The sequence below is a fragment of the Malania oleifera genome, chromosome 9 (assembly GCF_029873635.1).
Source record: "Malania oleifera isolate guangnan ecotype guangnan chromosome 9, ASM2987363v1, whole genome shotgun sequence".
In the NCBI taxonomy this organism is placed as follows: domain Eukaryota; kingdom Viridiplantae; phylum Streptophyta; class Magnoliopsida; order Santalales; family Ximeniaceae; genus Malania; species Malania oleifera.
Window position 1 is genome coordinate 25,918,182 of NC_080425.1, and position 19,399 is coordinate 25,937,580.

Consider the following 19,399-nt stretch of genomic DNA (forward strand, 5'->3'; position numbering starts at 1 on the left):
TGAAGATCTTCTACTTCTTTGATGGAAGAATTTTTTTATGTGAAGACTTTGTTATTGTGTTAATTTATATTTTTTGTGGATATGTTATTTCAAGATTATTAGGTGCTTGAAGACCCAAGTGAAGTATTGAAGCAAATTCCAACTCAAAACCCATGTGGGCCCCACATGGCTCCAATGGGTCCCACGCGATTTTGGTCTTCCTTTTGAAATACGTTTAAATTTCAAATTTGAATTGTAATAATGCAAGACAACTAAGCTTGACTTGTGTGCTTATAAGTTGGAGTTCCTTGTTTTTTCGTAAGTATTAATTGTGTTAGGTTAATAGTTGTTGAAAGTTGTTAAGAGTTATTGTTGAAAGTTGTTGAGAGTTGTTGAAAGTTGTTGAGTGTTTAGTGCTTTGACTCCCAAGCTATGCCTATAAATAGTCTTCTTATTGTAAGAACAAGATACATGAAGTTGAAGTTGAATATTGAAGAAGCATCTCTTTGCTTGAGCTTGTAAAGCTTGTTCCTCTCCTTGTGAGTGAGTAGTGTGAGGCTACAACGCTCTCTCTGGAGATCAAGTGGTGAGAGACTACTAAACTATCCAACAACTCCATCAACCCCTCCTTCATCTAATACTCTCACGGCCCCCATCAACACCACACGACTAGCACCTTCATACACCCACACGATGATCATCATCTGCACTTCATTGCTGCATTCATCTTGTGATTCAAAGCTTGTACGAAGGACCTACGGTATGACCTAATTACGTGTGGAACTACATCAAGTCATCCAAATCAATCCCTTGGTAACTTTAGTACTTGTTTTTGAATCCTTTGCTATATCTTATAAACCCTTGCTAGTAGATTAAAATCACATTTTGAATAACCTATTTGATCCATAGATTGCAATATTGATACTTGCTAGTTAAAATAATTTGTATGAATATTAATTTGTTAACATAGAACTTTTATTCTTGAATATTTGAAATAACAACTTTTCAGCATATAACTTGAGTCCTTTGTGAAAAAACCAATCAAGACTTAATTGTTGGACAAGTCATACATCTTTTCAAAATCCTTGAACATGTGAAATAAAACATGATTTATTGTGTTTATATTCGAATAATTAAATTCTTAAATTAAAGTGTTTAAGTGTATGTGCTTGTGTGAGGGTTGAATCGTAGGATATAGGTCGACCATTCCCGTCTTACATCAGAAAGTAGGGGTAGCAAAATGGGTCGAAACTCGACGGATGACTAGTGACCTGCCCATTTAAAACGGGTTTGGGTTTGTGTAAGATAATCTGTTTATAAATAGATCAATCCGTGACCTGCCCATTTATTAACGGGTCAAACCTAGTTCGGATCGAGTCACCCGGCGGGTGGCCCATTTAGTTGGCTCCTATTCCCATCCTATATATAAATCCAAAACATCATTGTATAGTAGTTAGGAACAACCATAGTCACAATCTATTTGTTCACCTCCGCCTTGTCCCATTGCGCTGCCACCATACTACTCAACTAGCCCCAAGGCTCCATGGAGAACCTCCATTTGGTGGCGCCGGTCGCGACTACTCCCTTAACTACCAGGACCACCCTCTTCCATCAGGTGCTAATCCTCTCTCCTCTAGTTTATCTTTTCTCCTTCTTCTTCATCTTCTTCAAATTCCCAAATAGATTTTCATTTTAAATAAATTTTAACCCCCAAATCAATTTCCAAGCCTGCTGCCATGAAGGAGATGTCATTGCTTTGAGGGGCTGCTGATGTGAAGGAGTATTTGTCATGGTGAAGATTTTCTCTCATAAAGAAATAGGGAAAATTTTGGGGAAATCTTTGCTGCCATTATTGTGTGTGTGTGTCTCTCTCTCACACACACATTCGATTTTGTACCTATACAATTAATTTAGCAAAATAAAACCTTAGAACTTGATTTAACAATTGGACTTGTGCATGCAGCTATTGAAGTGTGCAGGTGAGTATGTTTTGGGTTGCTTTGCTATTTCTTTCTTAAATGTATAAACTGATTCCTAATCTTCAAAATGATTTTCAACCTCTTTCTGCAAATAATTTCATAAACTGATTTTGTCAAATGTTTTTATAAACAGGGAACCGTGATAAATAGGCGAGTTAGAGTTTGTATGGTTGTGACCCGTTTAACTTTGACTCATTTACGATTCGACCCATTTACGATTCAATCCATTTACAACCCGCTCAGACTCAGCCCGCGAGCACGTTTTGCCACCCCAATGTGAAAGGGACGGTTGTTTTAAAATGTAGCGTGAGACCCATGGGCCTCCAATGGGCGCTCAAAAATGTGTAAGAAAGTCTCTATGTTGTGGGCTGTTCTTTGGGCTGGGCTTTCTTATCGACTGTTCCCGTCTTTCGCCGGAGAGAGACGAAGCGTGGAGGTCTCTTCCCCATCCTAGCTCCACAACCCCCCCGCCCCCTTGCTGAACTCCATTACCAGGTACCCTCCTCCTCCGCCTCCTCCTCATATTCTGTGTTTTTCCTTTTAGTTTTGCCTTGATAATTTGCTGTGTTGCTCTGTCATTTCAGCTTTATTCGTCGCCATCATCTTCTTCTTCTTGATATAAGTTTTTTCCCTTTCGGCTGTTTGCTCTTTTGTTTTTGGTCTACGCTGTTCTTCCTCCTCCTACCAGCTCTGCTCTTCTTTCTTTCTGTATATATATTTTTTAATAATTTTACTCGGTACAGCATTGTTATTAGGCTAGACAACTTCAACGTGCAAGTGTTCGGTGTTGTGCAGTCGGCTCCTTAATTTTTGTTTTCCCCGGTTTTGATGTGTAATTAACTCAGAATATTTTTTTTCACGTCTTTGGTTGCTGTGATTCCAAGCCATGCTTTTGGCTATGTTGCAATTTTTTTGTTATTATTATTGCTAATGATCTATTTTAAAATTTCGATTGCCAGCTCTAAGATTTTAAACCATGTTTCAAACTTAGTAGGTAGCAACACGATTTTTAGAGTACTTGATGCACAGGCTATCTATTAGGTGGCATAGAGATGATGATACCCTATCATCAGTTGTTTCAGGTTTTAATTTTTCTGTTTTTTAAATATGCTTCTTGGTTTTATCGGATGAAGTACATCATTTTATGTAGGCTGTGCTTTGTTGTTTTCGTCTGTAACATTCAACTCATTTCACATCATCTGAAGTTCAGGATTGAGAATGCTGTCAAAGTAAGTAATTGGGATGAAAGTTTGAGCTACGATATGCCCTAATAAAATGGTGTTTCTCTTGTTTCATATATAATAGATTTTAGCCAAAAACGTTGTCTTTATTCTTGTTAAATGATATGATAAAATGTGGAGTTTTATGGGTGCTGCATTCTTTGTGGACTAACGAGTTTATGTGGGCATTGTGTACTTTCCATTTAACTTAGGGGTGATCCCTTTTCATTGAACTATTGTTGGTGCTTTGATTGGTTTGAGGTTTGATTTTTATTTTCCTCTTGATTGGAAAGCATTGAATATTTAATTTTCTTGTATGAAATCTCAATCTCTTTTTGGTTATAAAAAAAAAAAAAAAGCAAAAGCCCAAAAGAGCTGAAGTCTACATTGGTAACCAAGCCACTGCCAGCCTTTGCCAAGTGCCAACCATGTAGGATATCTGTATTCTTTTTTTAATTAGAAAAAGGAAAATGTTTATGGGAGAAGATATGTAGATTACAACCTAGGATAGGATAACAACTCATCTAAAGTGACAGTCAACAAAAGGATAAATTTTTTTTTAAGGAAAACTAAATAAGAAACCCTCTTCAAACCCTTTCCATTGCCCAAAAGAGCTAAAATACACATTGGTAACCTAGTCACTGCTAGCCTTTGCCAGTGTCAACCATCTAGGATATCTGTATTCTCTTTCTAGTTAGAAAAAGGAAAATGTTTGTGAAAGAAGATATGTAGATTACAAACTAGGAGAGGATAACAACTCATCTAAATTGAAACAGTCAACAAAAGGGGAAAAAAATTCAAGTAAAACTAACTAAGAAACCCTCTTCAAACCCTTTCCATTGCCCAAAAGAGCTAAAGTACACATTGGTAACGAAGCCACTGCCAGCCTTTGCCAAGTGCCAACCATGTAGGATATCTGTATTCTTTTTTAAGTTAGAAAAAGGAAAATTTTTGTGAAAGAAGAAATGCAGATTATAACCTAGGAGAGGATAACAACTTCTCTAAAGTGAAACAGTCAACAAAAGGGAAAAAAATCTCGAGGAAAACTAAATAAGAAACTCTCTTCTAACCCTTTCCATTGTAATTAACAGAGCATTGCACATTTGGTAATTCCTGGGCCTTTCCTCAACCTTCTTTTTCCACCATCCAATCAAACCTCTTTTCCTCTGGGATCATACAACCACAAGCCTATCTTTGTCCATCTGATGATTGAATTTTGATATATATTTGTGTGCATTTTTTTCCCTTTAATCAGATGCATTGGAATTTCTTTAATTTTTTGTTGTTCCTTTTGCAATCAACTGTTTTTTGATGATCCCCCCCCCCCTTTTTTTTTTGGCATTATATTTCCCAGGGTTTGCAGTCAAAGTTTGAGTTTGCTTTGTATCAGCTGGGTTTTGTTTAGTTAGTTGCAAGAATTGTTTTGGGATACTTTTTTGTTGGTTAAGCAAAAAATATTGTTGTTGGTTAAACAAAGCATAGGCTTTCTTTGATATATGAATAGAGAATGTATTCATGCAGTTGTATTTAGGATGCAATGGCTATTATTAGTATCTTTGATTTTTGTGCTTGCAAAATGTTGTACTTCAATTTATGTCTTTGTGGAAACTTTTGACATGGCATATACTTCTCAGAAAATGTCATAAATTTTGCATTCATAATTATTGATGAGAATACTGTTTGGCAGTGAATTGTGCAAGTTCAGCTTTGCCTTGAAGCTTTTATTAAATGGGCTGGAAAGCAGCTGAGAAACTTATTAGACACTGGAAAATTCTTAGAGGAGATAATGTAAGGAGTATCAAATATTATTTCCTTTCCAACCCTTTGGTGTTCTTTTTTCTTTGTGTTATCTTTTTAAATAAATAATTTGCAGGTAATGATTATTAGGGGTAAGGATAAAGGTGAAACTGGCATTATTAAGCGTGTCATTCGCTCTCAAAATCGAGTTATCGTTGAAGGCAAAAATCTGGTGAGCTGCTTTGAGTCTTAGTTGTGCATTATTAGTTTCCATGCGATGATGCATCACTGTCTTACGTACGCATTTCTAGGTAATTTTCAGTTGCATGTGCTTAATTATTAAAAGATTGAAGAAAAGACAATTTTCTTCACTGAGTATAACTGTTAAGGTATATAATGTTTTCAGGCGTCTCCACTCCTTTGAGATTGTAGCAATTGAATTGTTCTTTATCCTGGTTATGCAAGATTTTCATTGTTCTAAGAACCTCAAATTGTTTGATGATCTGTGCTTTGTAAATCTGATTAAATTTGTATAAGGTGCTTGCTGCTTCTATTATTGAACACTTACAGCCAGGTCGATCGCAAATACTATTTAATTAAAGCTTCTTATAAACGAGGACATTTTCTCATTTGAAACTAGGCGTAATTGATGAATCATAAATTGCTTCTAAGATTCACACAAACTAAGGGGCTAATTGGTATCATTTGTGGTTTTTTTTTTCTGTTTTCATTTTTTATTGTGAAGAAACATTTTATGAAAATGCGTTTGTTTGTGGCATAAGAGCTGAAAATAAAAAATTTAATATTCAGAATTGACTTTTGTTGATTAAAATATTAATTCATTCATTTCATTCTATACAAAATTTTTAATTAAAACTAAAATAAAATGACCATGTGAATTTAAATTTCAAAGTATAATTAAAATAAAATATCCATATAATTACAATATTTTTTTTGAAAAATAATAAAAATTCATTGAAAATTATATATATATATAACCTGTTTTCAATTATCGTGTAAAATAGGATTGTTCTTGGAGCACTGAAAAATGACCTTAAAAATGTAATAGTTAACTACTATAGTACTATCATTATAATTAATTTCTATTTATATTATAATATTTTTAATTTTAATTCTTTTGAATTTTCATTAATTTAATAATATTTTCTAAATGTTGTTTGATTGAACGACAAAAATGAACATGAGTTAAATTGGGTTTTTTAATTTTTTGTTTTACTGGATAGCAAAAGAAGATGAATTCATTAGATTAGAAGAATATGCAGAAAGGAGAATAAGAAATCCTCCTAAACAAAAGGAAGGAAAACAAATAATGAATCTTCTACCACGACAAAGATGAATTCATTTTTTTCCCTGTAAATTTACAAGCATTTCATTCCAGCCATAAACTCCACAGAACTACGAAAACTACACAAGTCCATAGGGCATGTGCATCATTCCTTCTACCAAAACCAGAAAATGAACTGATCAGTAGATCCTCCAATGACACTGAACAAACCCAACTTTCTTCCAAAAGACTGAAAGCTTATTGCATATATTCCAAGCAAAAAAGTAGTGCAGGAACATATGAGATGCTGTTTTAGAAATATCATGACATAAAGAGCACATATTAGGAGAAAGTGCATTTGAACATCTCCTACTCTGCAAAACTTGTTGGTGCCAACTCTATTAGGAATAACTAACCAAATAAAAGCCTTGATTTTTGAAGGGACTTTGGCCTGCCTTCCAAATAATATTATTGAGTGGAAAGGATATTAGCATTAGTCGAAAAATCAAAGAAAGATTTGCAAAAAGATTAAACCCCCAAAGAATAGAAAGACAAAGAATGACTACTGCCCTAAAGAGAGGACAACAATGTCCCAGTTACAGACAACTCCTCTACCTCCCTATCATTTAAGGACTTTAGCCTTTATTGAATTTATGCCAAAGAGAGGACTCCTCTAAGGGAAACAACCATAACCATTTAGCCAAAAGAGCAATGTTCTTAGACACCAACTTACCAAGACCTAAACCCTCATCCAACTTAGACCTACATACAATGTCCTCTTAACAAGACGATCCCTTTGATCCCCAATCGTAGACCAAAGGAAATCTCTTATAATCTTCTTAAGCTTACTAGCTATCCCTAGAATCCTAAAATAAACATTTAATAAAGAGGGATATTAGCAAGAGAAGCTTGAGAAGAGTAATGCGACATCCTAGGAAAAATAACGCAACTTTCTGCCCATCCAAATGCTTAGACAGCCTGTCCATCATGCCAAAAACCCTCAAACTTAGGATTACCACCTAATAGAATTCCTACATAAGATGAGGGCCATTCTTGAAGACCAAAACCTGCTAATGAAGCCAATTCCCTAGATCAATTGAATGTCAGATTTCAGATTGATAGCTGCAATACATCTCTTTCCCAAATTATTTTTTAGTCCAGAAACCTTCTTTAAGATTTGAAGAAAAGTCAGAATGTTCAATAAAGAATTTCTAGGGTCATGAATGAAAAACATAGTATCATCGGCAAACTAAAGATGGGACACACAAACTCCCTCCATCCCTACTTCAGCCCTTTTACTAAACACTTATAAATCACCCTCTCTACCATTCTACTCAAAACATCAAACACTAACACAAACAAGAGGAATTCCTTTGCCTAACACCCCTCGTCACTCTAAACCACAATCTCGGTTCTTCATTCACCACAAGTGAAAGAAAGCATTAGATAAGTAACCTCTCATCTAGAATTGCCATCTCTCCCCAGACACCTTTTTAGTAAAAATATCAAAAAAATTCCTACTAGCTCTATCATAAGCCTTTTCAAAATCCAAATGTGTTTGGGATGGAAAGGGATAAAGCTTTGGGTCTAGATGGGTTTAATTTGGATTTTTTTTTCCTTTTTTCCAAGAGTGTTGGGATGTGGTTAAGGTGGATTTTTTTAAGATCTTTAATGAATTTTATTGTAAGGAGATTCTAAGCAAGAGCATTAATTCCACTTTCATCCCATTGGTGTCTAAGAGGAATAAATCTATTAAGATTGCTGATTTTAGGCCTATTAGTTACTAATAGGTTGAGTAAGTATGGTGCCCCCAGCGGAGTCGCCAAGTGGAGAAGAAAGACTCTATTTACAAGGCATGAATGATTGAAAAAGTGGAGTTGCTACCTTAATTATTTTTTTAAAAGGAAAAACAATGGAAAAAAATCCTAAAAGGTTTACAAAACAGAGAAAAGGGTTCGGGAGTACACTTGTGCATAATGAAAGTGGTTGACCAACCATTCTAAGGGAGATCAGTAGACTAGCATCCCTACCGAGTACCGACACTCGTTCTAAGAACAATTACTGCTGATTACGTGTGTATGTGCGCTTTTTTAAATAAAAGAAAAAAAATGAATTCCCTTTTTGATCATTCGATGAAAAAATCATCGTCCAAGAGACCTAACAACAGAATTAGAAAACCTCGATATGCTCCTGCTTAAAAACAGGTTGGCCTCATGAAATCCTAAATTTTGAAAATGAAAATGGGTTAGGATGGAAAAAGCTTTGATTGATTGTAATCAATGATTCAAAGATGATCGTATTTAAAAAAAAATGGATTGTCTTAAAAATAGAGAAATTTAGTTGCCATCAAATTTAGAATGAGTTTTCTGACTTCTGAGATGAAATAGTTGAATTATAAAATTGGTTTTTGCTTTGGAAAAATGGATATGGAATTTTGATTGGCAACCAAATAAGACCTTGGTTTGACTTGAAATCAGGAATATGCTGGAAGTCAACACTGAAATCGCTTAATTAAAATCAGGGATTGATTGGATTGCATGAAATCATTGATTGGGATTAGGGATTAATGGAGACTGAAATTCGAATTCCATAATTGAAATAAAAGGATTAATGATGATTGATGTGAAAATCAGCTTATTGCAATCAATAATTTATAGTGATGGAGATTTAAAAATCCTAGATTAAAATTAGAAATTTAATGGTGATTGAGTTGAAAACCCCCTGATTGAAGTCAGGAATTTATGGAGATGGTGTTTCAAATCCAAGATTAAAATCAAAGATTTAATGGTGATTGAGTCAAAAATCCCTTAATTGGAGTCAAGAATTTATGGTGATGAAGGTTTCAAATCCAAGATAAGAGATTTAATGGTGATTATCCTAATTGAAGTTTGGAATTTACAATGATGGAGGTTTCAAATCCAAGATTAAAATCAAAGATTTAATGGTGATTGAGTGGAAAATCCCTGATTGAAGTTAGAGATTTAATGCTGAATGAGAGATAATTTGTTAATTGCAGTCCACCATTAATGGTGATTAGAAGACTTTCGATTTGCAATCAACAATCAAGAAAATGGATCTTTAACGATTCCAAGAATGGGAACTTTTCTTTTGAAATGAGAATCTTTGACAAATAAAGGGGATTTTGAAAATGTTGCTAGGGTTTCATGATCGGCCATTGAAAGGAAATAATTTGAAATCAAAGTGAAAAACTCTTTTTAGAGATGTGGCATTTTGAAAACGAAGAGAGAATTCCAAGTTTTCCCTCCGTGCGTCAATCTCGTGGTGTAAGCACCTACTTCTATTCACCCATACAGGCTTAAGGAAGAGTACTTACACCATGTCTAGAGAGGGAAGAGAGAAAAGTACCATACTATCGGATTCTCTCACCCGTCCCATCATAAATTGAGGTGACATCACAAAGGTTAACAAGGAAACACCCTTTTTTTCTAAGATGGACTCGAGTGCAATTAAAAATTCTAATTTTGCACAAGTAAAGTGAACAAACATGATAATAGACCCAATAATGCAACTGAGATTAATATATGTGCATGCAATCTAGACTAAATGCTTTTTCTAATTTTTTTTTGGAAATTTAAAACTTATTTTATTTTTTTGTGTGCTTCTAGCAATTTTATGCAAATAAAAAAATAAAAAAAAATGAAAGAAGAAAACCTAATCTATTTTCAAGTAATTAGTAGTAGTAGTAGGTGGTGACAATAAAGCCAATGGCAAGAATTTATTTATGTTTACAAATTCTACCCATGGTCTTACCATCCTGCCATAAAGACTTATGTAAAAGTTTCCACAATGAAAAACAAAATAAAGGAAACTAAAAAAATGAAAAACTATCCAAACATTTGCAAGGAAAATAAATGGAGTAATAATATCTCTTACCATCCATCTTAAAGATCCATGCAAAAACTTACCTAATGAAAAATAAATAAAGGAAACTACAAAAAAAGTAGAAATCTTCCAAACATTTGCAAAGAAATAAAATCCAACATAGATATCACAAAATATATATATATATATTTTAAATTTCTTTTCTCTCATTTTTTTCTCCCTGGTTGACCATGGCCGCTACCCTAACCCCTCCATAGTCTCCACCTACCAATAGGTCCCAACCAACCCAAAATCGAGTCACTCCAAGCTTAGTTCTGGCCTCCAGGGGGCTTAAATAATTCAATAAAACAACAAAATGGCCAAGGGAAATCAAGTATATTTATATAATAATCCAATAAACATCACATTCAAGGCATCACCATACAATATGTTAAAACATGATTTTAGATTGCCAAGAATTTGAATAACATTTGAAAGAAGGTATGAAAAATGAGATACTATACCTTGCACTAGGGATCGTATTTATATTTTGGTAAGAACATGCAATGGAAGAAGATCGACCTTTGCAAGCCAATGGAGCCTTTCTTTGGGAACTCTATAACTTTCTTTTCTCCTTTCCCAATTAATTTAATCACTTTCCCTCTCAAGTCCCTTTAAGCATGAATGCTCTCCTCTCTTAAAAAATGTGTGTGCTCACTCACCCCCCTAGCCTCCTATTTATAAGTAAAGGCTAGAAGGCTAGGGGTAAAAATTATGTTCCTCAAAGTGCCCCTGGGAGCAAGGAAGAATTACCTCCTTATTCCCCAAGGGTTTTTGGCACACAAAGAGGGTTAAAATAACCTTGTAAAGGCTTACCCTAACCAGGATAGGGCCTTAAAACCCCAATTGGATCTTCTAGAGGCTCCTAGAGTGCAATTGATCATGAATAAAAACAAAAAAAAAGGCCTTGGAGTCTCTTCTAGCCCACTAAATTAAGGAAAAATAACCTTGGTAAAAATGGGCATCGATAATTGCCTCTCTTTGGCTAATGTCTTCATATGTAGGCATTAGGTAAAGAAAGAAATGACCATTTTGACTTTATTGGTAAAACAGGGGAACCCACGAACAAGCGAAATTGGGTCATTCATAGGGATTGATACCCTGCCTCAAATGAGCCCAGAGCACAAGTAACAAAGCAAAACAAAAATGAGAAACCAGAGCATCTATAGGGATTTCACACTTATCCTACCTAGGATGAAAATTATAACATCTATAAGGATGTCGTGCTTACCCTACCTTGGAAGTAACTAAAAATTGAAATTGAATGAATGCGAGTAGACTCTTGATATGCATGACCACATCCTAAAAATAAATGAATGCAACCAAGAGCCATTACGTGCAAAGACATGACTTGGTATTGAAAGAATGTAACTAGGAGCCATTGCGTGCAAGGGCACGACCTAGTGTTGAAAGAATGGAAATAAGTAGTCATTACATTCAAGGGCACAACTTGATATTGAAGGAACGAAAACCAAGAGCCATTACATGCAAGAGCATGACTTCGTATTGAATAAATGGAAACTAGGAGTCATTACGTGCAAGGGCACAATCTGGTATGAAAGAATGGAAACCAAGAACCATTTCGTGCAAGGGTACGACCTTGTATTGAGGAATGGAAACCAAGAGTCATTATGTGCAAGGGCATGACCTAGTATTGAAGGAATGGAAACTAGGAGCCATTTCGTGCAAGGGCACTACCTAGTATTGAGTAAATGGAAACTAGGAGCCATCATGTGTAAAGGCATGACCTAGTATTGAAGGAATGGAAACTAGGAACCATTACGTGGAAGGGCACAACCTGGTATTGAAGAAATGGAAACTAGGAGCCATTACATGCAAGGGCACAACTTGGTATTGAAGGAATAGAAACTAGGAGTCATTGCATGCAAGGGCACGACCTAGTATTGAATAAATGGAAACAAGGAGCCATTATGTGCAAGGGCATGGCCTGGCATTGAAGGAATGGAAACTAGGAGCCATTACGTGCAAGGGCACGACTTGGTATTGAAGAAATGGAAACCAAGAGCCATTATGTGCAAGGGCACGACTTGGTATTGAATAAATGGAAACCAGGAGTCATTATGTGCAGGGCAAAATCTGGTATTAAAGGAATGGAAACTAGGAGCCATTGCGTGCAAGGGCACGACTTGGTATTGAAGGAATGGAAACCAAGAGTCATTACGTGCAAGGGCACGACCTGGTATTGGAGGAATGGAAACTAGGAACCATTACATGCAAGTGCACATCCTTGTATTGAAGGAAATGAAACCGGGAGCCATTACGTGCAAGGGCACGACCTTGTATTGAAGGAATGGAAATCAGGAGGCATTACATGCAAAAGCACGACTTGGTATTGAAGGAATGGAAACCAAGAGCCATTATGTGCAAAGGCAGGACCTAGTATTGAAGGAATGGAAACTAGGAGCCATAATGTGCGGGATTTTCCATTCACTCACCATTAAATCTCTGATTTTAATCTTGGATTTTTAAATCTCCATCATCATAAATTCTTGATTTTAATCAGGGTATTTTCAACTCAATCACCATTTAGTCTTTGATTTCAATTATGGATTTTAAATCTTCACCATAAATCCTCTATTCCAATCAATGATTTTCATACAAAACATCATTAACCCCTTGATTCCAATCTCAATCTCTATTAATCCTCGATTCCAATCATTGATTTCGTATGAGTCATTCAACCCTTGATTCTAATTAAGAGATTTTAATGCTGACCTCGATCAACCTTTGATTTCTAATTGAAAAACCTTTTTATTTGGTTGCTAATCAAAATTCTGTCACACCCATTTTTTTTTTAAAAGAATCAATTCAATCATTTCACTTCAATCAAGTTGAATTTCATCTTGAATTTGATGGCACACCAAATTTCTTTTTTTTTTCTATTTTTTTTAAATTATCTGATTTATGAAACACGATCATTGTTGAACTCATCGTTGCAATTAATCAAAGCTTTTTCCATCCCTTTTCCAATTTTCTCCATTTTTTTTAAAGTTTCCTAAGACCAACCCTTTTTCAAAACAAGGGCATGCCAGGGTTTCTACCCTTGTTGCTTTGAGGATGACGATGTTTCGTCAAATGATCAACAAAGGAAATTTTTTTCTTCCTTTTCCTTTATTTAAAATAGACACACACCCACACACAACGGTAACCATTTTTTTAAAACGGGTCTCGATAAGGATGCTGCTTTACTAATCTTTTCTAGAATGGTTGTCTACCACCTTCTCTACACACAAATGTACTCCTAAACATGCTTCTCTATTTCGTAGATCTCTTAGGGTTTTTTCCTTTGTTTTCCTTTTAAAAAATATAAAGGTGGCGATTCCGCTCTTTCAATCATCATATCTTGTAATTAGAGTCCTACTTCTCCCTTTAAGTTTTCTTGTTTGAGGTGATCGCCATGTAACTCCCATTCGTTGGTGCACCCCTGGACCAAAATCTAGTGTCAACAGATTGGCAACTCCACTAGGGACAAGCTGTCGACACCAGATTTTGGTTTGAGGGTGTCGACGAATGTGAGTTGCATTACGATCCCCCAAACAAGAAACAAAAAGGAGAAATAGACACGAATGATTGAAAAAATGGAATCGCCACTTTTATCATTTTTTTAAAAGGGAAAAAAAGGAAAAAAAGATGTCTACAAAATAGAGAAAAAAGGTGCAGGAGTACACTTGCACATAGATAAGGTGGTTGACCAATTTGATTATTTCTAAGGCGCAAAGTGCTTTTTATTTTTTTTTTTTTGGGGGGGGGGGGGGGGAGCAAATTTGGGAGTGCTATTTTGGTTGGTAATGAGGTTGTATAGGAGGTTCATATGAAGAAGGAGAAGGGCATTCATTTCAAATTGGATTTTGAAAAAGCTTATGGTAGGGTTAGCTGGAATTTTTTGGATAAGGTAACAACAACAACAACAAAACCAAGCCTTAGTCCCACTAGGTTGGGGCGGTTGATAAGGGTTTAGTTAAAGGGCTAGAAGTGGATAGAGAGGGGGTTTATGTGTCCCATTTCAGTTTGTCAATGATACTTTGTTTTTCATTCGTGATTGTATAGATTCTTTTTTGAATATTTTGACTCTTCAAATTTTTGAGAGGGTTTTTGGGCTTAAAATGAATTTGGGGAAGAGTGCCATAGCAGCCATCGATTTAACATCTAGTATGTCTAGGGAGTTGGCTTTGTTTGCGGGTTGTGGTCTTCTAGATTGGCCCTTGTCTTATCTAGGTGTCCTGTTGGGAGGCAACCTAAGGTCTATGGATTGTGTTGGAGAGAGTCTCTAAGCGTTTGGATAGGTGGAAAGGCGCGTTATTTTCTTTATGGGATTGCCTTGCTCTCATTCAAGGCTCTTGCTAGTATCCCTCTTTATTACTTTTCTGTTTTCTGGATTTCCGTGGGAGTAGGCAGTAAAATTGAGAAGATCATGCGAGATTTCCTTTGTTTGGGGGTTGGTGATAAGATATATCACCTTGTTAGGTGGGAGACTGTTTGTAGGTCTAGGTTGGAGTGGGGGTTTGGGTCTTGGTAATTTCGTGTCTGAAAAAACTTTACTCTTTTGGCTATCTAGATATGGCGGTTTCCCTTAGAGGAGTCCTCTATTTGGCTTAGAGTCATTAAAAGAAAATTTTGTATGCATGTGAATGGTTGGGATGCTAATTTAGGAATTAGATGTTCTTTAGAAAGCCCATGAAGGTGTATTTCTCAAGTTCATTCCCTCTTTGTTCCTCATACTAAGTTTGTCTTGGGTACTGGTTCTCGTATTCATTTTTGGGAAGACTTCTGGCTAGGTAATGCTGCTTTATTATTTTCTTTTCCTCATCTTTATCATTTGAGTCTAGGTCATAATGAGGTTATTAAAGTTATTTCCTTCTTTTTGATTTGTGAAGGTCATTCATTTTCTTGGGACTTCCATTGCCGTTGATGTTATTTGGTGACTTGTCCTTCCCTTGAGGCAGATAGGAGGTCTTGGTCTTTAGATTCTTTGGGGCTTATTCTTGCAAATCTTTTTGTGACTACTTGATTTATGCTAATATTTCCTGTCTGCTCCATAGACTTATTTGGAAGGTCAAAATTCCCTCAAAGATCAAGGCTTTTATTTGGTTGGTTGTTCTCAATAGAGTTGACACCAATGATCTGTTTTAGAGTACCTTCAAAGGCACTTTCTGGTGGTATATGTTTTCTTTGTTGTGATAATTCTGAAACAGTGTCTCATTTTTTTTTATATTTTTTTTATTTTTGCACTGCTCGTTTGCTTGGAATATACGGAATAAGCTTTTTGGTCTTTTGGGAGAAAACTCGGTTTGTCCAAAGTCGGTGGAGGATTTATTGGCCATTTCTTTTGTTGGTTTTGGTAAAAGGAAGGATGCTCATGCTTTGTGGATGTGTATGGTTTTTACAGTTCTGTGGGGTTTATGGATTGAAAGAAATACTCAGGGTCTGTTTGGTATTGTTGTTGTTTTCTTTTTTCTGTTTTTATTTCTACATAATGAAGAAATAGATTATAAAAACCTATTTGTTTATGTCATTAGTTTTCTGTTTCTGTTGCCGATTTTCAGCTGTTTGCTCAAAAACTGAAAACCAGATTTTATGGTTTTTAGTTATTTTGGCAATATATAGAAATAGTATTTTTGAATTAAATTATTCATTTATACACTTTTAAATTAAAATCAAAATTAAATGATCATATGAATTTAAATATAATTAAAATAAAATATACATAAATTTCAAAAAATAATAATAAAGCCTATTACAAAATAATTTTACTATTTTTCAATTGTCATGTCTAATAAAATTTTTATTATAAAGTTAAATTTGAAAGTAGAACAATTAAGTAAAACAATTATAAGAAATTTTATTTTATTATAGTAATTTTTTAAATGTGTATTATTTGTAATTTTATTATTTTAATCATATTTTTATAATAGTAGTTAATTTAAAGATGAAAATGAGCATTTTTAATTAAGTTTTTAATTTGTATTAGTTTTATAAATGTTAACCAAACATGTTGCTGGTTTCTAAGTTTTAGTTTCGGTTTCTAGTTTTTGGCTTTCTTTTCTAGTTTTTGTTTCTCTAATTTTTGACTGTGATGCCAAACAGCCCCTCATATTTTTATGGAAAAAAAGCTAAACGAATCTTTGTTATGGGAGAAGATCCATTACTTAGCCTCACTTTGGTGTGTTCTTCTGGTTGTTTTAAAGGAGTGAGATTTTTGGATATCGAACAGGCTTGGTTGGCTTGTTAGTCTGATTGTTTAAGTTTTGTTTTATTTTTATTTTCTATTTTTCTTTCTTTTACTTTAGAGGCTTTTTTGTTCTCCTTTTGTACGTTCTTCTCTCTCTAATAAAGTCATCTTCTTTTGGCTATCCAGGGAAAATTATTCCTGGCAATTTATCAATTATATACTTCACTTGATTGTTGGGAAGTGATGAATTTTGAATTGGGCTTGAAGTCGAGGTCATTTGTCTGTTCTACAGAGTTACCAGCATCTCCATCTTTATACTGATGGGCTTCGCTAATAAAAGTAATACTCACAATGGACTTGACCACACCCATCTGAATTTCCTTAACTGAAACCAGACCATCTTGATTCTGTGGGTCTCTCCTATTAAATCTACCAAATTGGTCTTTACCAGGCCCAACTCCCTTGTCTTATTGGAGACAATACCAGAAGCTTCATTGGGCTTAGATTGCCCTTTCTTCTCAATCCATCTAAATACTGCCCATCTCTTAGCAGGCCAATTACCTTGAGGCCCAACTATTTAAACCCCATTATGATTTAAATTTAAACTTGAAAATCCACTCCCTCCAAATTGCTAAAAAAGGTACTGATTCTGAAGGATCCCTGCTGTTCCAGACAAACATTTTCCTGGCAGTGTTTGAAGCCTTCGCTGAAGAAATTCTCAGAGCATGAAACCCATGGCGACAGCCTCTGAAATACACTTACTTTTTCTCCCAGAACCTCACTTCTCTGAACATTTTCTGAACAACAGTTGGCACACCCCCACCTTAACTCATTGATCGTCTGCATGTCATTGGCATTTTTGATTTTGATAGTAGCTAATACTAGCTATATCCTTCAAAGCTTGAATTGGATGATTTCCAACCTGACAATTCCACTCCCACAGGAATAAGAACTGACTGAGGCTAGCCTTGATCTTTCAATGTCTCCAAACACAAAAAATAACCCCTTCCATTTGACAAGAATTTCAGACTGAGAACCTCATCGCCTGTCCTGAAGATTTGGATACCAGGGCCATATATCCATCTCCTGTAAAGTCCACTGGAACTCATCAATTTCAACAATAAAATTGAGGTGAACCTTCCTGCAAATACTGATTTGTGAATGAACACATTACCCAAACAATCTATGTTAACCACCTTTCAATCAGTTTTAAAATTGTGATGAACGTCCATGAAAAGATCAGTTGCTTATCACTTCTCCTCAGATTGAAAAAGAAGCATACCAGATCGCTATTAAATCTGCACCAACGACGATGGTAAGCTTCCCAAGAAGGAGTTCCACCAACAAGGAGACACCACTTGGCGATGATACATCCTTTCTGTGTTCTTAGTTTGTTTAGAATAGGGCTCTCGCCGGAGCAGATCATTGGAAATCAGTTACATAGCAAAATCAGTCATGGTAATTCTGAATTGTTCTTTGAAAACAAGTGGTTTAGGTCTGAGGAGATAGCAGTTATAATTCTTCAGAAAAATGAGGACCTGAACAGGACCCCTAATGAAAAATTCAAAATGAAATATCTTAGTCACTTAGCTAAAACTATAAATGAATAACTCATGCACTTTGCTAGAAGATGTATAATTTGGTCATACTAACAAAACAAGTTGCTAGTTTTTATTTTGGGTTTTCAGTTTTTGTTGTTGGTTTTCATTTCCTGAACTTTTGACTGTGATACCAGAAGGCGCCTATACTGAGGATTTGATAATTAGTTTCCTAAAGTTGACATCAAGCCACCTCCCTTGCTTCTAGTACAACTGCTTGAAATAGTAACTGAATCACTCTGTAGCTAGTCAAAGCTTCACATTATGTAGAGGAAAAGCCTCTTTTATAATTGGAACAGTTTATCAATGTAGGCTCATGATTTATTCACGCATTGTATGAAATTTAGATAATGCTAGATGTGCAAGATTAATTGTTCCTAAGTGTGAAGAATGGATGTGATGTCATGGAGGCAAGAAGCCTATGGTACCATGCTCTGTTAACTGCGTAAAATTTTTTTTACATGTTTGCTGAAATTATATTTGTGTTTGGTGGTTAATTTTTTAGTAAATACTATTTCCATCCTTTTTGGGCATCTGGAATTCAAACGAATTCCCGAATTTATTCGACAATGAACATTTAATTGACTCAAAGATTTTCTGATTTCTTCTCATTATTGATTTATTGTGTATTTATGTCCTCTTTTCAGGTTAAGAAACATATCAAGCAAGGGCAAGGCCATGAAGGTGGGATTTTCAGTGTTGAAGCGCCACTTCATGCTTCCAATGTTCAAGTTGTCGACCCTGTAACAGGGTAGGGATGTTCTTTTGATTACGATTTGTACATTGTGTTTTCATCTCTTTCTTTATTAAATTCTTAGGGACTAATTGATCTTTGTTTATGTAGGAAACCATGTAAGGTTGGAATCAAATATCTAGAAGATGGTACCAAAGTGCGAGTTTCTAGAGGTGAAGGAACTTCAGGGTCCATAATACCTCGCCCTGAGATCTTGAAGATAAGGACCACACCAAGGCCTACTGTTGGTATTTGTTCAAAACCTATCACCTTTATTTGTTTTATTCATTGTATTTATGCTCTGAATTCCACTGTCCTTCAAATGTGTTGTTCTTGTTTATTTATTTATTTTATAAATGCTATGAGTTCTCATGTGTTTTTATTCTTCTTGCAACCTTTAGAGTGGAGAAATTTTATGGCACATAATTGTTTCTTGTCTCAAACTATGAGTTTATTTTGCATTTTCTTAAGGAGAATATAGGAACTTTGGCAAGACACAAGCTTTTGAGATGTGAGGTTCAATCTCACTATCTCACTCTTTCTCATTTGGTGTGCTTGATTATGTCAAAACGAACTTATAGCTTAGTATTGTGATAGTTGACCAGATATTTTCTTACAAATTTCCTTTGAATTTTTTTATGGCATGTGGGCATATATTTGAGTGCTACATTCTGCTATTGAATAGTATGCCAATTCTTAGTTAGACCCATGGGAAAATTTCTTAAAGAGTTCTTCTGATTTAAGAGTGGTGAAAAATTAAAAAAATATGGAGGATATAAGAGAGTAAAGAATAAAG

The 19,399-nt window shown here is 35.2% G+C and overlaps 1 protein-coding gene across 2 annotated transcripts in view; it reads left to right on the forward strand.

Moving 5' to 3' along the window:
• Nucleotides 1-2,264: 2,264 nt before the first annotated feature.
• The window catches only part of LOC131164153 (uncharacterized), a 30,594-nt gene continuing 13,459 nt past the window's right edge, over nucleotides 2,265-19,399 (forward strand). Inside the window, exons 1-5 of one of the 2 annotated variants that reach the window (XM_058121145.1) lie at nucleotides 2,265-2,453; nucleotides 4,866-4,966; nucleotides 5,052-5,147; nucleotides 18,518-18,621; nucleotides 18,715-18,851. In XM_058121145.1, coding sequence (XP_057977128.1) covers nucleotides 4,907-4,966; nucleotides 5,052-5,147; nucleotides 18,518-18,621; nucleotides 18,715-18,851 — 397 coding nt within the window. In that variant the 5' untranslated portion in view covers nucleotides 2,265-2,453; nucleotides 4,866-4,906. The remainder of the gene's footprint in view (nucleotides 2,454-4,865; nucleotides 4,967-5,051; nucleotides 5,148-18,517; nucleotides 18,622-18,714; nucleotides 18,852-19,399) is intronic. The other variant, XR_009139222.1, reaches the window with a different exon arrangement.